The 23,990-nt window shown below is 36.4% G+C and overlaps 1 protein-coding gene across 13 annotated transcripts in view; it reads right to left on the minus strand.

The window, feature by feature from the left end:
* BIRC6 (baculoviral IAP repeat containing 6) overlaps positions 1 to 23,990 on the minus strand; it is a 222,596-nt gene that overhangs the window by 96,403 nt on the left and 102,203 nt on the right. For all 13 annotated transcript variants that reach the window (XR_008418046.1, XM_053891020.1, XM_053891019.1 and 10 more), the window contains 10 exons: positions 23,509 to 23,692; positions 22,727 to 22,882; positions 18,561 to 18,694; positions 17,318 to 17,471; positions 14,422 to 14,538; positions 11,931 to 12,085; positions 11,316 to 11,442; positions 8,441 to 8,551; positions 7,052 to 7,185; positions 4,141 to 4,268 (listed from right to left, as the gene is read on the minus strand). Coding sequence is in view for 12 of the 13 variants with exons in the window: in XM_053891020.1 (XP_053746995.1) it covers positions 4,141 to 4,268; positions 7,052 to 7,185; positions 8,441 to 8,551; positions 11,316 to 11,442; positions 11,931 to 12,085; positions 14,422 to 14,538; positions 17,318 to 17,471; positions 18,561 to 18,694; positions 22,727 to 22,882; positions 23,509 to 23,692 (1,400 nt within the window). In the remaining variant the exon portion in view is untranslated. The remainder of the gene's footprint in view (positions 1 to 4,140; positions 4,269 to 7,051; positions 7,186 to 8,440; positions 8,552 to 11,315; positions 11,443 to 11,930; positions 12,086 to 14,421; positions 14,539 to 17,317; positions 17,472 to 18,560; positions 18,695 to 22,726; positions 22,883 to 23,508; positions 23,693 to 23,990) is intronic.

The raw sequence follows: 23,990 nt of genomic DNA on the forward strand, positions 1-23,990 counted from the left end.
TCTGACACTAACTTTGGATAGTGTTAGAATAGGATTGAGGTGTAGGAGAAAGCTTCATGTCAGTTTTCTGAAAATACCAAAAAAAAATGATAAACTTCTAGCCATAAATAAATAACAATTATCAATATCAGAAACGAAAACAGGAATCGAACTAGAGCCCATCAACATTAAGATGATAATAAGGAAATAATACAAATAATTCGACAACATAGATGAAATGAACAAATTCCGTCAAGATGCAAACTGCCAAGTCTCACTCAAGAAGAAACAGAAAACCTGAATCATCTTTCACTATAAAATAAATTGAAAATGTTTTCTCCAAGAAAACTCCAGACTCAGCATGACTCAGTGGTGAGTACTGTCGAATATTTAACTAATCAATTTTACACAACTCCTTTCAAAAACAGAAAAGGGATCGTTTGTTTTATGAGTCCAGCATTAACTTGTATAAAAAACAGGCACTTTTCATAAAAACCAGACACTGTAAGAAAAATGCAAACATTCCTCATAAAGATAGATTCAAAAATCAACAAAATGTTAAGTAATTTAATTTAAGCAAGACATGAAAAGGATAATATATCATGACCAAGTGAGCAGTGAGTCTATGCTGGGAACACACAGTGATCAACACTTTTTAAAAAAAATCAATGTAATTCACCATATTTACAGACTACACAGGAAACAACATGATAATTTCAAAAGATATAGAGAAAGCATTCCACAAAATCCAAGGGTAACACATGATTTTTTTAAGTCTTAGCAAATTAAGAACACAAAAAACCTCAAATTGCTATCAGACATCTACAAAGGAAGCTATAGCTAGTAACATTTCTACTTGTGAAAGACTACCAATAACAGTAAGAAAAAAACAAAGACGGCCAATTTCATCACTTATACTGATCATACTGAAGGTACTTAACCAGGGCATTGGGAGAGGGGAAAGGGAAGGGCAGGGCAGGGGCTGCGGATTAAGACATACACACTGGAAAGGAAGGAAATAAGGCTGTTTTTGCTCAGTGACTACATGACTGGGTACAAAAAAAATCCAAAGAGGCTATGTAACTCCTCCTAAATTGATCCGTAGACCGATGCATTCTCAGTCAAAATCCAGCAGGGTTTTGTTTTATTTCAGGTAGTGTAGACGAGAATCAATAAACTTATTCTAAAATTTATGTGGAAAAGCAAAGGAACCAGAAGAGCCAAAACAATTCTGAAAAAAGAACAAAGTTGGAAAACCAGCACTACCAGATTTCAAGGAACTGTGGAGGGACCAAGGCAATACAGTATTAGAAAAGTAGAGATGCAAACGTCAATTCTACAGAAGAGAGTCCAGATAGTGCAAAACGTGTACAGTCAACGGATTTTGAAAAGCAAAGAAAATTCAATCAAAAAAGCAGAGCCTGTACAACAAATGACAGAGGAACAAATGGACATCCACAGGCAAAAACAAACAAAAACAAAAAACAAAAAAACTGTGACCCAAATGCAACATAAGTGTAAAAACTAAATTTCTAGAAGAAAATATAGCAGATCATGTGTAGGACCATGGTTTAGGCAAGGATTTTTTCTTTTTTTTAGGACATAAAAATAATATATAAAGGAAAAACTTGACAAGACTTCATGAAAATAGAAAACTTATTTTCTGAAGGATACTGTTAAGAAAATGAAAATATCATCCACAGGCCAATAGAAAGTATCTGCAAAAACACCCAATAAAATTGAATGACTTCTTTATATTAAGACTATGTATTTCTTCCTGGTCATAAAATTAATTTACCTAAGAGCTCCCAGCTAACTTATCAGGATACTAGAGACTTTCTTAAAACCACAGAAAACAAACAAAACATAAACCAAGACATCCTTGGCCCAGAACCTTATGAATTGGATTAAAGAAAATTACACTAGAAAATTCACAGGGTGTGTGTAGAGCAGAAGGGGTTGGCTGAAAAAAGAAGAGAAGCTGAAAAAAAGAAATTGCTGATCAGTTTTGGAGGCATGCAAATATCTCCACTTTGAAAAAAAATAGTATGTAACTAAACTAAAATCAAGATGAATGTTTCTGTAGGAAACGTAAGAGCAAATATATTACAGTCTCATAGGAAAACCTTTACTGCAGTACAACTTTATATGAACAGTAGTATACTAAAGCATATATCTACTGAATGTTTGGAGGTCTCATACACAATTTAAAAAAAAAGCCTAGTTAAAAGAAAAAGTAAATATATGGTGACTGATTTTTGCTTGTCAACTGCTTTTATTTACATCACACAAAACTATCATGCCCATGTTTTCCAAATATTGTACATGTATTCATATCGTAACATCATGTCCTTAATTTCGTGAATCTACTCCTTACCTTTATCTTTCACTGTGTATATACAACAAATAATTAAAACTACACATATTAGTTTTTATTATTTTTTTAAATGTTTGTTTATTTTGAGAGAGAGAGAGAGAGAGAGAGAGAGAGAGAGAATGAGCAGGAGAGGGGCAGAGAGAGGGACAGAGAGAATCCCAAGCAGGCTCCAACCCAGTGAAGAGCCCAACATGGGGCTTGATCTCATGAAGTAGGAGATTATGACCTGAGCCGAGATTAAGTGTCAGACACTTAACTGACTAAGCCACCCAGGTGCCCCAGAAAGTAATGTTGGATTTTTGAAATGTCTTACAGTATGAAGAAAATGATACATTCATATGATATATATTAGGATATTTAACCATTCATGCATTTTAAGAATAAACTCATGGGAATACAAGGCTGGTGCAGCCACTCTGGAAAACAGTATGGAGGTTCCTCAAAAAACTAAAAATAGAACTACCCTACCACCCAGCATTGCATTACTAGGCATTTATCCAAGGGATACAGGTGTGCTGTTTCGAAGGGACACATGCACCCCCATGTTTATAGCAGCACTATCAACAATAGCCAAAGTATGTAAAGAGCCCAAATGTCCATCGATGGATGAATGGATAAACAAGATGTGGTATATATACACAATGGAGTTATTACTCGGCAATCAAAAAGAAGGAAATCTTGCCATTTGCCACGACGTGGATGGAACTGGAGGGTGTTATGCTAAGTGAAATTAGTCAGTCAGAGAAAGACAAAAATCATATGACTTCACTCATATGAGGACTTCAAGAGACAAAACAGATGAACATAAGGGAAGGGAAACAAAAATAATATAAAAACAGGGAGGAGGACAAAACAGAAGAGACTCATAAATATGGAGAACAAACTGAAGGTTACTGGAGGGATGGTGGGAGGGGGGGATGGGCTAAATGGGTAAGAGGCACTAAGGAATCTACTCCTGAAATCATTGTTGCACTATATGCTAACTAATTTGGATGTAAATTTTAAAAAATTAAAAATAAAATTAAAAAAAAGAAGAAAGAAAGAAAAGGGAAATTTGGACACAAAGACATAAGAGAAGAGGTACCACATGAAGGTGGAGGCAGAGAATGGAATGATGCATCTACAAGTCTAGGACCACTGAGAATTTCTGGCAACCAATGGAAGCTAGGAAAAGGCAAAGAAGAATTCTCCCCTAGAGCCTCCAGAGGAGAGTATGGCCTGCAAACACACTGATTGCATTCTTTTAGCCTCAAAAACTGAGAGATAATAAATTTCTATTGTTTTAAGCCAAAAGTAAAAAAAAAAAAGAATAAACCCACCATGGTCACAATTTACTCTTTTAATGTATTGCCCAATATTGATAATAAATTTATTTAGGATTTCTCTAGGAGACTGGTGTGTAATTTTCTTTTGTAAGCTATCTTTCTCAGGTTTTCTTACATATTGGTTTGAAATAAAATCTTTGGTAGCTTTAATATTCTATCTGTATTCTAGAAAAATTTTAACAGCTTCAAATAAATTTCACTTATCTATGAAAACATTAAAAGCAAGCAGAGATTTAACACACTGTGTTTCTTTCATAGGAGTTCAAGAATCTAGAGAGCCAGAATGGAATGGAATGGAATGAAAAGTCAGGAGATAAATGGATAAATCCTTCCCCCTTAATCCCTACTCTACTGTTTATCTGTTCCCACATTAACACCCAACAAATGGTAAAGCAAAGTTTATTTAGAGGATTACTTATTACTTCTACATCAAGAATACATGCATACATTGAAATTTACCTTTCTGTAGAAAGTATATGAATTAGCTTGAGCAAAAATTCACTGAATATCTGAGGACATGTTGAAGAAAGATGCACTTGTAATCGGGTAAGAAATTCTTGCATAGCTTGTGTAGCAGTTGGACCAACCTGAAGAGAAATTAATTCCATTGAAAACTTTTTACTGATACCATTTATAGAATTATTCATTTAAAAAGCACTATACTCTTTGAACTTTTCATATGAAGAACGAAATATTAACAGTGATAGCAAGAAACCAACTTGCTTAGGTTTTGATGTATTTATTTTAAACTTAAAATTATAAATCCTTTTTTTTAACGTTTATTTTTGAGATAGAAAGACAGAGACCACACATGCATGAGTGGGAGAGAGGGGGGACAAAGGATCTGAAGTGGGATCTGGACACACAGCAGCAAGCCTGACGCAGGGCTCGAGCTCACGAACCATGAGATCATGACCTAAACCAAAGTTGGACTCTCGACTGACTGAGCCACCCAGGTGCCCCCAAAACCATAAATTCTAGTATCAATGATTTTAGCATTATGGTTTAGAACTTACAGTAGGTTTATGTAATTCAAGACAGAAAAAAACTCATCTGAATTACACAAGAAATATACCCACAATGATTCACAAAAGTACAAAGAACTTTTGCACTGATTTTCACCAACCACCTTACTAAATACCTATTTCACAGAAGCACTCAAAGAGGTTAAGTGATCCACAACTGGTCATGCTTCTAATGACTAGCAGAGTAAATACGAAAGTGGATGAAAAAACCAAAATCACAAAGACTCCAAAGGTACAAACCTGTACCAATTAGTAAAAAAATGCTTTCCCAAACATTGTATCTTGTCAATGAAAGAAATGATAATGAAAAACATACTAAGTAACCTGAGGTATGTTTTGGAATGTTTTGTAATACTTCTCCATACAATCTTATTCAATCTCAATTTGTTATGATCACAAAAACCTTGAGGAGTTTTGTTAAAACAAAATGCAATGTAACGCTTCAAACTGTTTGAAAGTTAGATAAACTTAATTTCTAATACTAAGCACCTAAGTCACAGCATTCTTAACCAAAACTAAGATCTTGGAGGAAAGCCTGATCTTTAATAAGTTATTCTGCCTTTAAAAAAAAAAAAAAACAGGAAGAAAAAACCCCTATTTAATACAATGGTATGCCCTCCAATACCTCGCTCCACCACCAACAAGTTGTGTAATTGTGGGCAATGCAGATACTGCATTTCTTCATATACGTAAAATAATGAAGTTAGAATCAATGATCCCAGGAATCTTCACATTCCCAATTCATAAATCTCTATGTACAATAATCACTTGATAATATGCCTCTGCTTCCACCAAAACTCTGGCCCAATCTAAATATAATAGTTTTTTCTCCCTTGTTTTCATGCTTGTCTTGCTCATTTCACTGTGTTCTACAAAACTTAAGTATGTACAGTACAAGAGTACTGACTAAATGTATCCAACAGAATTTAAAATCCAAGAAGGCAGAGAACTTGGTCTTGGTAACTACTTATAATCCCTAGTACCTAGAACAATACCTGGACCTAGCACATAGAAGCCTCGTAAAAACTTACTGAACAGGGGCACCTGGGTGGCTCTGTTGGTTAAGAGCCTGACTCTTGATTTCAGCTCAGGTCATCATCTCACAGCTTGTGAGTTCAAGCCCCACATCAGGCTCTGTGCTGACAGTATGGAGCCTGCCTAGGATTCTCTCCTTCCCTCTCTCTCTGCCTCTACCCCACTCATGCTATCTCTCTAAAAAATAAATAAACATTTTAAAAACTTACTGAATAAATGAAACACCAGAAAGGATGATATTATTACAGATTACACAACTAAATGAGATTTTGTCTAATGGCAAATCCAGAGAAAAATTTACAAATTTAAAAGATGATAATGCTGCATAGCCTCCACTAAAAAGATGCTATGAAAACTAAATTTATATCTTATATAAAAAAAATATATAATAGGGGCGAATGGGTGTCTCAGTTAAGTGTCCAATTTTTGGTTTTGGCTCAGGTCATGATCTCACGGTCATTGAGATAGAGCCCCACATCGGGCTCTGCACTGAGCATGGAGCCTGCTTGAGAGTCTCTCTGCCACGCCCCTGCTCATGCTCTCTTTCTCTCTCTCTCTTTAAAAAAAAAAAAAGAAGTATAATGATGTAGGAATATTTTAAAAAGCAATATATTATAACAAGAAATTAAACTGATATAAAGGAAGTTTATAATGAGACTAAAATTGTTTACAAGCCCTGAGCAATACAACTTGCTATTTTTTTAATAACATATTTAATATTATAAAATGGTTGTTAGGTGGATTATCAATATTAGTAGTTGAGATCATTAAACATGGTACATTAATTTTAAACAACTTTTTAAATTCCTGTGGTGCCTGGGTGGCTCAGTTAGTTAAGCATCTGACTTCGGCTCAGGTTCATGAGCTTCCACTTCTCTCTCTCTCTGCCCCTTGTGGGATTCTCTCTCTCTCTCCCTCTCTCTATAACCCTCCTTCAGTTGTGTCCTCTCTCACTCAAAAACAAAAACAAAACAGAACTTTTTTAATTCCAAGATTTCTTAAATGTTTCCCTGACTTTCAGGTAAGTATTTTTTCAGGATGTTTCTTAAATTAGCCCAAAATTAATGCCAAAAATACACATCTGCTTATAAATCAGTAAAAATTCAAGTGAACATTTACTACCTGCTGTGCTTCAGTTTCAGTATAACTATTATTATATATCATTCAAAACATTTTATTACATTGAAATATAAGACAATATCATTTAATACCTAAGCAATGAAAATTTTATTAGTTACATTAAGTTTTTCTTTACAAATATGTTTATTGAACTGTCTGGGTCTATCACTAGTTTTGAAAAGACATGGTACCTGCGGACTGTGTTGATTTGTTCCATGTGGACTGGTGCCAGAGAGAAATTTCACTAATACATGAATCAGGTTTGGATCTGAAACCAGCAGATGAGCAGTACTCTCCTGAGTTCCAATGGCATTGCTTGAACCAGCTGTAAAACATTTTTTAAAAATGCTCTTAACAAATGGACCCTGAAAGAATGGAAATGCAGTATCTCAAATATCTTTTAGTTTCAAGGAAAACTCACATATTCCTGGGAGTTAGTTTATTAAAAGGGTCTGAAACTCTACTGCATTGACTGTGTTGGGCTCATTCTGTATTTTCATCTATCATGGATCTCCTCTGGCCTCTCTCCTAATCTGACTATAAAAAATAGCTGGTTTAAAGTGCATCTTATTTAGTATATAGTCAAGTGGAAAAGAAATTGGAAAAGAAATAAATAAATGCTTACTGACCTTTGGGTTAGCCTATTCTTGGTAATTATTTCCCTCTTTCAGAAATAGGGACCTACTTTTCGGATAAATCTCAGATAAATCTATGCAAACACTATTCATTTTTGCAAGTCAGTACCACAAAGGTTGTATAATGTTCAAAGGTATACAGGTAACACACCAGTTTTCTGAATTGACTAAAACATCCTGTGAGCTAAATCTATCTTCAATATGAGACAGTGATACTTTTGATGCCCTATTTGGAAAGTATATTTGAAATGAAAAAAAGGAATAGCACTTTGATGCAAAATAATGATTTAAATTGATATATTTATCAATGTGACAGAGCTTTCTATTTAGTGAAATTAACCCCACAAAGAATGGGGATGAAATTTACCCACCTCTTGTCATAATCTACAGAGAACGAGGATTTCAATTCACAAATGGTGAGTCCTTGTTTTCTAGTCTGAACTTTCATCCCTATCTCAACAACAATCTCCAGAATGTCAGATTAAATCCAGACTTAAATGTGAAAAGTAAAACCAATATGCACTACAGAAGATAACATAAGGGATCTAGATGTGGAAACAAAAACCTAGCAATCTAATCATATATGCTCAGGATTATAATAATAAATAACTCACTTTTAAGCGCAAAGATCCTTTAAAAAGAATAACAAAAATAAAACAGTAAATATTTGACTGTACTCTAAAAGCAATCAGTTTCATTTTAATAAGTAGTAAGGTTTTAGAAAGTAAAACTATGATTTGAACTTGTGATGGCAAATGAGAGTAAATTGTCAAAGTAAAGAAGCACAAAGCCTAAGATATTTAAGAATAAATTCAGAAGAGGCATAGTCAAAGAAGGAACATAATGTTCACAACTCTATCACTTCTTACAAAAATCTTGAGAATCTGACAGTAAGGATAAAAAAGTATGTGTGAGAGATTTAAAGGAATAAATCTCTAAACTTACGATTCAGCTGCATATTTGTCATGAGAGTTAGACTATGAAGCACAAGGCACCATGTCCGGAGAAGAGTGTTGGGATACCAAGCTAACACGGTGAGAAAGCTAGTTATGGATGCTATACAGAAAAGAGAAGGGGAGGACATTTTTAATTAATGATAACCACATGTTTATTAAGAATTAAAAATGAAACAGACAAATTTAAAATACCGACACTATTTCTTTACATCAATTCACTACCTAGTGGCCTCAAAACATACAAATGAAAAGAGTTCCCCGTTAAATATCACTAAAGAATTAAGAAATAAAATAATGTTTTAAGGCTAAGTTTAAAGCTCAGCCCACCATCCATAAAATAACATGTTATCACTATAAACATGCTGTCCTTTTCAAACTACAGGCACTTCTACTGCAACACAGCTTTACTAAAACTCTTCACATTCTATAAGACCTAAAGCTGAAAATAACAGGGGACACTGGAAAAACAGGGATGGGGTAAAACTTCTGAAAACCAATACAACTTCACAACAAAAGCAGAAACTACAACAAAAATTAGGTCACTTGCAAGGTTAAGTGGGAAGCACTGAACGGCAGCTGGAGAAGCCAAAGAAATTATTCAAATGTACAAACATAATTCAGTGCCCACACTGTGCTCTTAAAACACCCTTGAAAAATGGCTGATTCCAGATTTCAGACTGAAATATTTACCACACTTTAAAAGGTAGCAAAAACCCAGTCATGTATTTAAAACAAAAGAAAGGAGCACCGCACTGGCCACAAATGGCAAAATTTTAGCATCAATATCCATAACAATTTTAATAGAAAAATATTTTTAAATCCCTGAACTTACACAGATATTTATTAAAGAAACTAAATGGTCATTTTAAAAATTAAGGAAGTTCTGGCATTTTCCTTGCCTCTATTATACAAACTGTACCAACAGAGGTTGAGAGAACAGCCTATGAAAGAAAATTTCTCTTTATGTAAATATTTCAACTAAAATGAAAAAGTGACAGAAACAGACTATCCTCATTTTGAAACCTCTAATGAATTATTAATGGCATTCAGCATCAGTGTGTTAATAATGTAAAAATAGAGGCTACCTTTGAAATTGCCTTTTAAAAAAATACTAAGCTCCAGGTCTAACTACCAATTTATAGGAAACAGAGAGGACAGCATGGAGATACAATCACAAAAAATCAGGAACCTGAGAATCCTGAAAAACAACCAAACTTCTTTGAAAAATGACTTTATTAAGGGGATAAAAAAAAAAGATCTGGAGGGAACCGATACAGCTTAGGGATTAAAGAAATATAATTAAAACATGTGGACCTTATATGGAGTCTATTTCAAGTTTTAAAAATTTGGAACAGTTGAGACAACTAGAAATTTGAATACTAACCAGATATCTGATGATAATAATGAACAGTTATTTACTTTTTTTACTCATCAACTTTGTTTATGTGTAAGGGTTTTCACAATAAAAAAGAGCACGACTTATAATAATTATTAGTACAGTGGAAGAGATGAAAACCTCTTAATTAAAGCAGGTTGGCTCTTGCCAAGACAATGCAGATCTAAGTAGGACCGTTGAGCCAGTGGGACTAAAGACCAACCTGATAGCCATGTGAATAGAAAATGCACCCCCCTAGGAAGAAAGCACCAGAAATAGATGACCATTTACACTTTTCTTAAAATAAAACTAAATAGATTCCTGCAGCCAGAGCCAAAGACTAATTCTATTTCTATAGAAGGGTATTATTTTACTCCCATTATATCCACACTCATGCATTTGTCCAAAACACACACACATACACACACACACACACACACCCAAAAGTTAACTAATACAACTCTTAAAAAATTTTTTTTTAATGTTTATTTTTGAGGGGGAGAGAGAGAGAGAGAGAGACAGAGCGTGAGTGGGGTAGAGGCAGACAAAGTGGGAGACACAAGGCTCTGAGCTGTCAGCACACAGCCCAACACAAGGCTTGAACTCACAAACCATGAGATTATGACCTGAGCCGAAGTCGGACGTTTAACTGACTGAGCCCCCCAGGCATCCCTAACTAACACAAATTTTTTTCTTTTTTTAAATATAATTTACTGTCAAATTGACTAACATACAGTGTGTAAAGTGTGCTCTTGGTTTTTGGGGTAGATTCCTGTGGTTCAATGCTTATATACAACACCCAGGGCTCATCCCAACAAGTGACCTCCTCAATGCCCATTGCCCATTTTCCCCTTTCCCCCACCCTCAGTTTGTTCTCTGTATTTAAGAGTCTCTTATGGTTTGCCTACTAATACAATATCTACAGGAAATCGACAACCAACTCCAATTTATCAATTCCTATGAGGCTGATTCACCTTTTTAAGAAATACCAAGGGCACCTGGGTGGCTCAGTCAGTTAAGCTTCTGACTTTGGCTCAGTTCATGATCTCAGGGTTTGTGAGTTCGAGCCCCGCATTGGGCTCTGTGCTGACAGCTTGGAGCCTGGAGCCTGCTTTGGATTCTATGTCTCCCTCTCTCTCTGCCCGCCCCCGCTCACACTCTGTCTCTGTCTCTCAAAAATAATCATTAAAAACAAACAAAAAAAAAGACATACCAGTGGTAACAGAACAGCTGAAGAATAAGACAAATATTTTAGGAAATAAAGATTAACAGTGCAAGTTTTAGTTGCACATGGGCATAAGATAACACAAATCACAGAGTAATTTTTTTGTTTTTTTCACTGCTAAGTAATGTCAGTTTATTAAAAAAAGGCTTTTTTCCAGTAAACCATTTTAATCCTAATGACAAAGATTAGGTAAACATTACCCTAATCATTGCCTTTTTAGTTTATTTATAGTATGTTAATAACCATCCTTCTAATAAATCTTACCCTGATTTAATGAGATGACAGGTATTCGATTGGCATTATATAAAAAAATGTCTGCTCCATTTTCTTTGTTTCCAGATGAACTAGAATTCAGGCTCAATGTGAGCCACAACTGGAGAAGTGATTCCAACTGAAAAAGAGTGAAAATTGACAGGAGGAAAAAAAAATACCTATTATATAACGAAATACTGTTTAAATAAAAACCTTATGAATGACTCCTTGTGAGTAATTAATTTTTTTATTAAGTATTTCCTCTGGCTACTTCAATTCAGCTGGCAAGCAAACACATCTCACAATTCTTGATGAAACAAAATTTAAATTAAAATTTGGTACCTAATACATATAGTTTTCTAAATCAAAATGGATGATTCAAGTCTTTAAATATAGTTGTATGTGCAACATATAATTGGAACTAAAGTAACAAAGCTTAAAAATCATAAAACTTATAAATAACCCTATCACTGAGGAGCTGTGGTTATCAAAGGATCTCCAATACTTCTCCATCTGAGATAATGAATAAAACACCCTTTCAGGTTGAGAAAGATCTCCCCAGTTATTTTCACCTTTTACTAGGCTAGCAATACTTGTAAAAATACACCATTTCTCCTGAAGTCATACCTGGACATGATGGACTTGAAGCATCGAAAAAAGTTTGTTGAAACAAACATTTAACATTGGGACAGATGATAACTGTATAATAAGCTGGCTGGACTGGCTTGCTGCTTGTAAACCCCCTAGAAGGGAATCATCTGTTCCAGTGGGAGACTGTGATACTGAAAATTAAACACAATTATGATTTTTATATACAAAGTAGCAGAAGAAATGTTCACTAGCTATTAGTATGTACAGATAAGTGAAGCTCTTTAAAAAAATTTTTTTAATTGCATTCCTAAGAATGGTTCATCATTATATTATTTGAAAATTTGTTTTTACAACATTACCTGAAGGTCAAAAAGACAATCACCAAAGAGAGAAGCTCCCCAATTCACAGCACTTGTCCATCAAAGGAACAAAACCTTATTACTCTCTAGCAATTTCTATTTTCAATTTTTTCCTAATTAATAAAAGAGGAAAAGGAAGAAAAAGAAGAATCTTGACTAATTCTTAAGAAAGTAATTTTAGAATAATTTAGACTCTAATCCATTGATTCTTAACCTTGATTACACATTAAAATTACCTGGGAAGCATCAAAAAATTCTGATGCCCAGGTCACACACCAAACTAATAAATGAGCATACATTCATGGGAAGTAGACAAATATATGAACTCTAAGAGAGGTTTTCCATGAAAATTTTATTTACAAAGTTATTAAAAGGGGGACAAAGTTCTGAACAGGATAAAAATCAAAAGATAAAATATTAAGAGGAACAGATACAAATTACAAAAGCATCTTTTAACAAAATGTTTTAGATCAGAAATATTTAACAGAGAAAAGGGCTACTTAGGTCAGTACTGAGTTGTCTGTCGTCGCGGAGAGGCTGACCCAACAAAAGAGATTCCCTCCATTACATGAAAGATAAGGTACAATAATACTATTGTACCAATACCAAGATCACAGAACACTAGACCATTTCTTCAGTCTTTCACCTTTTTTCTATACCCCCTAAGGTGAGAAATAAATGAAAATAGCAAAGTGAAAGAATTCAATTTGACATAGAAATGTTGAAAAACCCAATTTCTCTAATGCATTGTGAACTCTCCTTCATAGGGGACGGAGAACATGATGCTCTTCCTAAGTTCTAACTAGTACATCTACCCCTTTACTCACCATGCTCCAGAGAAGGTGAAGTAATTTACAGGAGGTGAAGGAAAATAAAAATCACCATCTCCTCAGCACAACTCCTCAATCTTTAGTCTTTGAGAGACAAGCTGCTATCTTAACTGTGCTCACCTGACAGGAGGCAATCCACCCAAGTCTAGCACTCTACTTCAGCAAACTACAGCCGGATGATCAAAACTGGCAGGCACCTGACTGTGTAACAGTTTCTAAATCAGCCATGCCCATTTGTTTGGACATTGTCTATGGCTACTTACTACAAAGTCACAGTTGTGTAGTTACCACACACACTGTACAGCTCAGAAAGCCTAAAACATTAACTATCTGGTCCTTGATATAAAAAGTGTGCTCTCTTTTGATGCAGATAATCAGGCAGTAAATCTTCAATTCAGCAGTTCAATTAGGCCCCTATATATCTCTTCCATCCTAGTCTTTAGTAAAAGGCGAAAGATTTACACGATTTGAAGAGAAACCAGACTACATCCATCCTAGTCTTTAAGGATGACAAAGATGCCACTGCAGCAGTGCCCCCTTATCAATAGTTTTGTTTTCCACAGTTTCCGGTTTCTTTTAATAGCAGTCAACTGCTATCATCGTATGAACAGCAGTCAACTACAGGCAGGAGGCAGGTGATCCTCTGACTGACATACAGTTAGAAGGTCAGCGGTAGCCTGACACTCCATCACTACACCTACATCATTCACCCTACTGCATTACACCATGCAGGCATTTTATCATCAAAAATCACCACCACGAGAGTGAATACATATTTTGAGAGAGACCACATTCATACCTTTATTACAGTATATAATTGTTCTATTTTATTATTATTGTTAATCTCTTACTGTGCCAAATTTATAAATCAAACTTTATTACAGGTTTGTATGGAAAAAACATGGTATATATAGGGTTCAGTACTAGCTGTGGTGTCAGGCATCCACCGGGGGTCTTGTATGTCTCTTGGAAAAGGGGGGGGGAATTACTGTATTCAAAAACCCACTTTATAATAAATGCGGATATAATGGAAGGAACTCCCAGGCAGCTAGCTAAGCAAACAACTCTAGGAATTTCATTAACTTCACAATGCCACAATAACAAAACATCACTCAGATTTTTGGACTGAATGCAAGTGTAGTACTACATGGAGGCATTTTGTTTCCCCTCCGCTTTCCCAATTTATTAATCCTTTGTCTTTTTTCTCAACTTGCTACTAACTTAGTGAGGGAGAGGTGCTATATACTTAGCCTACTCAGATTCACACCACACGTGGAATTTAAAAATTTGTCTTCACTGAATGCACTTAAAAAATCAAGAATGATGATTTTCACTTACATGTAGGTGATGTATTTGTTAATGCCTGTAAAATGGAATCTGCTTCCAGGGTAGACATCATTTTCAACATAAGTTCTGCTTGTTGTTCAAGTCCAACTTCTAGGCGAGCATCTAGGGCTACAAAGAGCAGTTAAAAGAAAAAAAGGCTATTTGATAATTTTTACTCATGTCCTACTTTCTACACTAAAATGTTGACATCCAAATGCAGAATAGGGTGAAGAATGTGTCCTCATGGAGAACAACCTGTCAGGAGTATCAGGTATGTCAGGGAGTATGCAGGTAACAAAATCTGTGCAAAGGAGGCCAGAGATGGGAGACTGGTTATATAAAGAGAAGTGGATCAAATAAATTAAGTGATGATAACGGAAACAAGTAAGGTAAGGATAATGAGAACCAGGTTCCTCAATGTCAGAGAATACAGATACAAAAATGGAAGGGAAGAAGTTAAAATGAAGCCTGTGGAATATTACACTGAACATTAACGAACTTAAATTAAATTTTTTTAACTTATTTAAATTTTTTAAATTTATTAAAAAAATAGTATTTTTTAAAATACTACAGCCAGATATGTATATTAGAAATATAGACACAAATGTGTGTAAACACACACACACACACCCTGTCCACCAAGAGGACACAGAAACAGTCACCGAAATTGTAGTTAAGTATATCTAGCACCCAAATCTTGGTTTCCTAATCACATTCTTCCACTAAAATGTTTTGAAATACCCTTTTTGCTCAAGTAGTTAATCCCCAGTCTAGGGAAGAAAAAGGAAATGATAAGCCTGGGGCACCTTGTGCCAGAAAACAAGGAAACTCACAGAAAGATGAGAAAGTATCAAAAAAACAGATAAGCTTAAGAAAGATCCCACTGGTCAAATCTGGGACAATGTGAACATCAAAATAAATAATGAAGACACCGTGAATATACTTAGTGCCACAAAACTGTATACTTAAAAATGGGTAAAATGGGGGGTGCCTGGGTGGCTCAGTCGGTTAAGTGTTTAACTTCGGCTCAGGTCATAATCTCCTGGCCCATGGGTTCGAGCCCCGCATGGACTCTATGCTGACAGCTCAGAGCCTGAAGCCTGCTTGGGATTCTGTGTCTGCCTCTCTCCCTGCCCCTCCCCCACTCATGCTCTGTTTCTCTCTCAAAAATAAATAAACATTAAAAAAAGTTTTTAAAAATGGTTTAAAATGGTAAGTTTTATGTTATTCACATTTTGCCTTAATAAAAACTAAGCAACAAATATACAAATAATAATTATGACCCACTGAATAAAACAGAAAACCATAAATCTACTTAAAAATAAAACTAGGGGCGCCTGGGTGGCGCAGTCGGTTAAGCATCCGACTTCAGCCAGGTCACGATCTCGCGGTCCGGTCCGTGAGTTCGAGCCCCGCGTCAGGCTCTGGGCTGATGGCTCGGAGCCTGGAGCCTGTTTCCGATTCTGTGTCTCCCTCTCTCTCTGCCCCTCCCCCGTTCATGCTCTGTCTCTCTCTGTCCCAAAAATAAATAAAAAACGTTGAAAAAAAAAATTAAAAAAAAAAATAAAACTAATTTTTTTAAAAGAATAGTTTCGAAGCACCACTCTCCCACACCCACAAAAATTTATTTGGCAAGGGACAAAGAACAACTTTATAAGGGAGAAGACTTTAAATCAAGTAATTAAACTTCAAATCACCAGTCATGGAACAAATTAAAATCGTAAGCCAACTAACAGAATACATAAGAAAATCTATGCATTATACCAGCGATACTTCTGGCAACGATGCATGACCATAATCTAATCATGAGGAAATAACACACACACCCAAGTTTTGAAGAACATTTTACAAAATAACCGGCTTGTAATCTTCAAAAGCATTAAGGTCATGGAAGTGAACTCTGATGAACTGTGGCAGGCTGTGGGGTGCTTGGGTGGCTCAGTCAGATAAGGATCTGACTCTTGGTTTCAGCTCAGGTGTGATCTTGCAGTTGTGAGATCACACCTCACGTCTGGCTCTATGCTGACATTGCAGAGCCTACTTAAGATTGTCTCTTTCCCTCTCTCTCTGCCTATCCACTGCTCACTTGCTCTCTCTCTCTCTCTCAAAATTAAATAAATAAATAAATAAATAAATAAATAAATAAATAAATAAATAAATAAATGTAAAAAAAAAAAAAGAGCTATGGCAGGCTGAATGAGACTGAAGAGGTATGACAACTAAATACAAGGCACCTTTTTGCTTTGGATCCTTTAGCATAAAGGATGTTATTTAAACACAAGTGCTGAACTGGAATGGGATATGAATGTTAGTACTAATGTTAGTTTCCTAATTTTGATGAAATGTGCTTCCTGATTGCTCTTGTAGAAAAATGCCCTGATTTGTAAAACAAATAAAATAAAAATATTTAAGCCTAGCAACTTACTCCCAAATGGTTCAGGATAGCAAATATTCTTTGTATCAAACTTCAACATTTCAGCAAACATATGGTTGTTTCAAAATTTAACCAAAGATTTTATTAAAAACAAAAACTCTGATATATTCTACATGACTAGAAAAGTGCAAAAATAATATTCAGTGTGGTTTCATCTGTTTACAAACAAAATACGAGTTTACTATGAGTAAAAAATACATTAAAGCACAATCAATTTAAAGTCCCTGTCAATCCCACACAACTCACAAATATATTTTGTGAGGTGTTATTCTGAGAAACAAAATGCCCCATAAACAGAAGCTCCTCCAAACGGACTGACACAGAAACACACATCTGTGTCACTCTGATGGCACATGTGGGAAACCAAACCCTCAGAGCACACACTCAGCCTCGTTTTCTCATATGTCAAAGCATACATGAAATCAGGATTTGTTTTAGGAATAGCACATGACTTAGAATATAATACCCACTTACCCTGAGATACTGAAACACTAACTGTCTGTGATCCATTCTTCTCTGTGCTTGCAGGTGGCTTTGCTACAGGAATCCCAAGACCTCCAATGTAAGGGTTGTAATTGTAGGTGCCATAATCAGCACCCCAGTAGTCATACCATGTACTGCTTATTGGCTTAAAAGAGTGGGAAAAATAAAACTGTGGTTTATTTTTACCTCTTCACTAAGAGTGACATTATTTACACTATCTAAATTCAAACAGGGTTACAAAATAAACATGCTCCCCCCCTTTAAATCACCAAAACATACTTCTAATTTTAATCATCTATAGGAATAGTTCAGTAATTTTCTCTTGATTTGATACCAACATCTAGAAGTACCTTATTTATTTAGAATCTGAGAGAGGGGTACCTGGGTGGCTCAGTAGGTTAAGCATCTGACTCTTGATCTCAGCTCATGTGAGGATCTCACAGTTCTTGAGATTGAGTCCCATGTGGAGCTCTGTGCTGACAGTGCAGAGCCTGCCTGGAATTCTCTCTCTCTATCCATACCCCACTTGTGCTTACTCTCTCTCTCTCTCTGTCTCTCTCTCACACACACACACACAAAATAAATAAACTTAAAAAAAATGTATTAGAATCTGAGAGATAATTAGCATCCTTAAAGAAAAATCTCGGGGCACCTAGGTGGCTCAGTCAGTTAAGCATCCGACTTCAGCTCAGGTCATGATCTCATGGTTCATGAGTTAGAGCCCCGCATCAGGCTCCTGACAGTGTGGAGCCTGCTTAGGATTCTCTCTCTCACCCACTCTCTCTGCCCCTTCCTGACTCATACTCTATCTCAAAATAACTAAAACTTAAAAAAAAAAAAATTCTTATACATAAATAGAAGCAATATAAAGTATTAGAGGTATATCTCCTTTAGAAAAACTTGAGGCTAACACAGAAGTAGAACTTGCAATACACTGGCCTTGCCTAAAATTGAGTAATCCATAACTAAACTTCCCCAAGCCTATTAGTGGCTCTTACTAATACATAAGACAATAATAATGGCTATATTAATAAAAGGGTATGTGTTCCTTATATTACTCCATCTATATTATAAAAAAAACTACTATAAGATCTATTGCAAGTTAATGAATTTTGAGAACAATGAATAATGAATTACATTTAGTGATAAACAGGTATACTTTCCTGTTTTAAGTGATTAATAAGCCAAAAGTATAAAATGAAATATTTAAATTGCAAAGAATAGTATATCATACCTTAAAAACTTTGGCTGCAAGAGGATCTTTTTCCAAATCAATATCTAAAGGATCAATGTCAACTTCCATTAGATCTTGAAGTAACTCAAGATCAATTTCTTTATCTTTTTCCAAAGAAGAAAGAGGAGGTGCACCTTCAAATAATTGAAAACGATTATGCTGATGATGTATGTAACATAAAATTTAACTAATATGTTGATTTTAATTTCAGAAAAAATTACTTCACTTGTATGTAACATGTTTCCACTGACATAAACATCCCTAAATTTTTATACTTGACAATTAAACACTATTAATTATGAAAAATTGTATCCATCTATAAACATACAATTAAAAACATGATGCAGGGGTGCTTGGGTGGCTCAGTCAACAGTCCCACTTTTGATTTTGGCTCAGGTCATGATCTCACAGTTGTAAGATCGAGCCCTGTGTCAGGCTCTGTGCTGGGTCTGGAGCCTGCTTAAGATTGTCTTTCCCTCTCCCCTGCTTGCACTTTCTCTGTCCGTCTCTCAAAAAACAAAACAAAACAAAACAAAAAACAACCCCAAAACAACCCCAAAACAACAACAAAAACCCCAAAACACAAGGTGGTAATATTTGACTTCCTAGCAATTAGCCCGTATTGAATCATGCTGGACAAAACTTTGTTACTGAAAACAATCATTAACCATTTCTAGAATGAGTATTACCCATTTTATTACCTCCAGTAGATAATTCATTATGTTACATCCACTATTTTAGGAAATGATGCCCAGTATTAAAGTGAAAAACATGGGGCGCCTGGGTGGCGCAGTCGGTTAAGCATCCGACTTCAGCCAGGTCACGATCTCGCGGTCTGTGAGTTCGAGCCCCACGTCAGGCTCTGGGCTGATGGCTCGGAGCCTGGAGCCTGTTTCCGATTCTGTGTCTCCCTCTCTCTCTGCCCCTCCCCCGTTCATGCTCTGTCTCTCTCTGTCCCAAAAATTTAAAAAAAAAAAAAAAAGTTGAAAAAAAAAAAAAAAAGAAAAAAAAAAATAAAGTGAAAAACAAAGATTTAAGTTGTAAGACTACTTTCACTTTTTTTTTTTTTTTGCCTTTGATCTTTATTCAAAATTAGCTATCCAAAATGATATGACATCTATGGAATAAGAAAATTTAAGTTTTTATGTAGCAGGCGTCTTTTCTTCTGTGGTGGATTTCTCCTCTGCAGGCTGCTTCTCGGGAGCTGATTTCTTGGTAGCTGCAGCCGGTTTTCCTGCCAAAGGTTTCTTCTGCTTCTTCACACCAATAGCCCTTTTTTCCTTTCTTCCCTCCCAGAGGCCTCTTGCCTGGAACCCCCTTCTCATCTGATTTGGCTTCCAAAGATGCTGCTGCCTTATTCATTCAAAGTTTGTGCTTCTTGGCCTGGCAAAGAATGGTGTCCCGGCACACGGTCTGTGTATACGGGTTTAGCTTCAACACGATTCTCAGGTTTTTCAGTGGATTCTTCTTCAGGACTCTGCGATGACTCCGGTTGTGTGGTACTTGGCGGCCTCTGTGGATCTCTGGGGCTCTTCAAGATTCTGCTAAGATGTGTATTAAGCATCTTGTACATGGGAAGGTTGTAGTTGCTCTTGAGGGAGGCAGCCTTATGCCAAGTGCCATACAGATCATCTAACTTGCAGAAGACGCTGTCAGTCCAAATATGCAGAAATGTCCTGCATGCCCACCAGGGGCAAGTTTCGAGATGTTCAGTTTGCTTACATTAAGTAAAGTAATTCCAGGGGCATTTCTGAAGGCCTTTATGATACCACTGTCCTCATTACAGATAATGCAGGGTCCCCTACACTGGATACAATGACAATTTCTCATTGTGTCCTTCCCAGCTCTCATTTGCTGAGAGGCATAACCTTTCTGATATCATTCTAGGCTTTAAGTATTTTAAGAAGCGAAACAGCCTCTCTGGTAGTCTTGTAGCCTTGAACTTTATCTTCAACCACCAAAGGAAGTTCGGGAACTTCCTTAATACGATGATATATAGACATGACCAGCGCTGGTAGGCCTGAGGCAGCCAGGGCAGAGCAGATGGCCTGTCACTTCTGTGCTATGTTCACTCTGCACCAAGGGTGCCACATTTTGTTTGGTACAAACATGCAAGCCAAATACGCAAGACATATATTTCCAGAAGAACCCTGGCCAGAACGGTGAGTCCCACCATCTCGAACTCTGGGGATTTGAGCCACGGCTCTGCCAGTACCCCAAAACTCAGGATGGGTGGTGACGACCTGCTAAGTCACCAACAGCTTAGGGCTATATGTTGTTTCTGCAAAAGTTGGTGCGAACAAAGTTCATGGTATCAGGTCAAGTGAAAGCCCTGAACACAGCAGGCAAAGTAACATTTTTGTATACTGGAATCAGTGGACAAGTTCACACCATCACAGGGAGAGGAGAGGGCCATGCTCCTCTCAATCCAGCAGCTCCTACAGGAAAAGCTGCTATTCACCTTACTTTTCTACTTTGAATCAGAAATTATTAGGCTCTTAGATGTCTCAAAATTCCTAACTAGCCTGCTTTGCCTTACAATAAACCTTACTTTCCCATCCTTCTCACACTCTTATTCAACATTTATTTAAAGAATGCCTAGCACATGCCAGCCTGTTGTAGGGTTTAAGTATGTAAAGACAGATATCTCCTCTCCAATACATTAATCGAAGTTCGAAAGTGACGACACACTGCAGAAATTTCATCAACTACAGCATGATGAGTGCTACCAGAGACCATCTAGAGTGGAACGCAGCAGCAAAGACAGAGTGCCCAACGCTGCTGCTGCTGCTGCCGCTGCTGCTGGAAAAAGCTTCTTGGAGGAGGACAAGGTTTATGTGAATCTTAGATCAAGAGTCCATCCTGAAAACAGCAGGAGGAAGTCTATTCCAGACACAAGGATTATCAGGTAAAAAGGATAAAATTATTACAACACCTAAGACTGAAGAATAACAAACGGTTGAAGTGACCACAGCACATGTAGCATACAGGACAATAACTAAAATAGACTCTTAAGAAGTAAGGAGCAGGGACGCCTGGGTGGCTCAGTCGGTTAAGTGTCTGACTCTTGATCTGGGCTCAGGACATGATCTCATGGTTCATGCGATCAAGCCGCATGCCTGACAGCACAGAGCCCGCTTAGGATTCTCTTTCCCTCACTCTCTGAACCTACCCCACTTGCGTGCATGCTCTCTTTCAAAAGAGTAATAAACTTTAAAAAAAAAAAAAGGAGCAAAGAATTGTACAAACTAAGATACACATACAGTTTTTAAAGCAGCAGAAAACAAAGAAACAAGAAAAAGAACACATCAAAAAGGCTAGACCTTAAAGAGTAGTAGTCTTTAACTTTACCATCTTTACTAATACATGATCTTTAATTGTTTTCTAGATTATATTTTCTTCAACACAGCCAAATCAGACCATCTCAAAATAACTAGGATATTATGAAAGGATAGCATTTTATTATAATAAGCATTCATTCAGAGAATCGAAACGTATTTACCATATTTAACTAATGTATCACATTTAAGGCCAAAACCCTAATACAAAAATATAAAAATTAGGGGCGCCTGGGTGGCTCAGTTGGTTAAGTGTCCGACTTCAGCTCAGGTTGTGATCCCACAGTTTGTGAGTTCGAGCCCCACATCGGGCTCTGTACTGACAGCTTGAAGCCTGGAGCCTGCTTTGGATTCTGTCTCCGTCTCTCTCTGCCCCTCCCTATGTGTGTTCAGTTTCTCTGTCTCTCAAAAATAAATGTATGTATGTATGTATGTATATATGTATGTATGTATGTATAAATAAATAAATAAATAAATAAATAAATAAATAAATAAATAAAATAAATTTGCTGCTGTGCTAAAATTCTGCATTTTGAAATATATTTTCAAGGGTGCTTGGGTGACTCAGTTGGCTAAGCGTCTGACTTCGGCTCAGGTCACTATCTCACAGTTCATGGGTTCAAGTCCCATGTCAGCCTCTGTGCTGACAGCTCGGAGCCTGGAGCCTGCTTCAGATTCTGTGTCTCCCTCTTTCTCTCTCTCTCTCCCTGCCCCTCTCCTGCTCATACTCTGTCTCTCTCTCAAAAATAAATAAAACATTAAAAAAGAGAGAGAGAAAGAGAGCAAAGGCTACCTTCAATAAACAAAACTTAAAGAAGGTGCAGGTACCCGTTATATCGTGTGTCAAAGGCTCATCTATAGTCTCCAGCAGCTGAACTGAAGACTGCTGCAGGGAGTCATCAGAGTCACCAGCTGCTGCAGCTACGTCATCACTCACTGCTCCTTCCTCCATGGCTTCTGCCGCTACCGGAGCCAGCAGCTCTCCTGTATGAAAGAAAAGAGCCATAACCGCTTTAATAATTTCTTAGCCAATATCCAAATCATATGAAAGCATATTTTCCTCCAGTTTAGAGAATGACAGCGTGTATGCTCGACCACCTATGAAAGACTGAGGCAAAAGATTCTCCACCTACCTGTGCAAATGCTAGGACCCGCCGCTCTAACCTCAAGTGTTAAGGACAAGTAATGAGTAGAAAACACAAACTGTATAATATGACTAGGAGTTATGATAGTCCCTTTACCTATATTAACTCACTTATTCATCAAAACAACTTTATAAGGAAGGTACTCTTATTATCCTTATTTTATGGATGAAAGGAATGAGGCACACAGAGCCCTCAAGGTCACATAAAGAATAGCAGCCCATTGCTGATAATAATAATGAAACAGACTATCTCTAATGTTTCTGTTAACAACATAACTCCTCCATAAAGACTTGACATTTATCACAACTGCCAACATAATTAAATACAAAAGTCATTCCAAATGGTTGCTACTGATACATTAAGTAGACTTTTACACTTTGGTTTACAGTTTCTTTTAAATGTTACTTATTCAAGCCATGACCAGCTAATTTAGACATACCTTATGAAAAACAAATCCACACAAACCTGCTAATATATCCTGTAGCATACAAGTTAAGGAATACTGAGCCCAAGCACCACCCCAAGATATATCTCCTCTATTGAAGTCAGTTCCAACCAAAAGTAATAGCAGTCTTTCCAGCTGGGGTTCATTCACAATCTCACACAGATGTATAGTTGGCCTCGTGGCATTTGCAATGCGTGCCAGAACCTGCAATATTTTATAAAGCCATACATTTTATAAAGCCAACATTTTATAAAGCCATACATTTAAACATCAATTACATGTGTTTTTTCCAAAAACAAACAGCTGGAATAATAGTTGTCATTAATGACATATGCTTTCAGTGTCAAAATAATTGCTTGAGATAAAATGCAAAGAAATGTATTTTCATGGATCAAATATTAAAATCTCATTAAAAATCCTGGTGGAATGGTTAAAAATAATTTTTATAAACAATGAATATGCTACAAGAAAGCCTTCAGGGCATGAAAACCCCTCATTACGA

Source organism: Panthera pardus, unplaced genomic scaffold, assembly GCF_024362965.1.
Source record: "Panthera pardus isolate Hobbes unplaced genomic scaffold, ASM2436296v1 HiC_scaffold_26, whole genome shotgun sequence".
Lineage (NCBI taxonomy): Eukaryota > Metazoa > Chordata > Mammalia > Carnivora > Felidae > Panthera > Panthera pardus.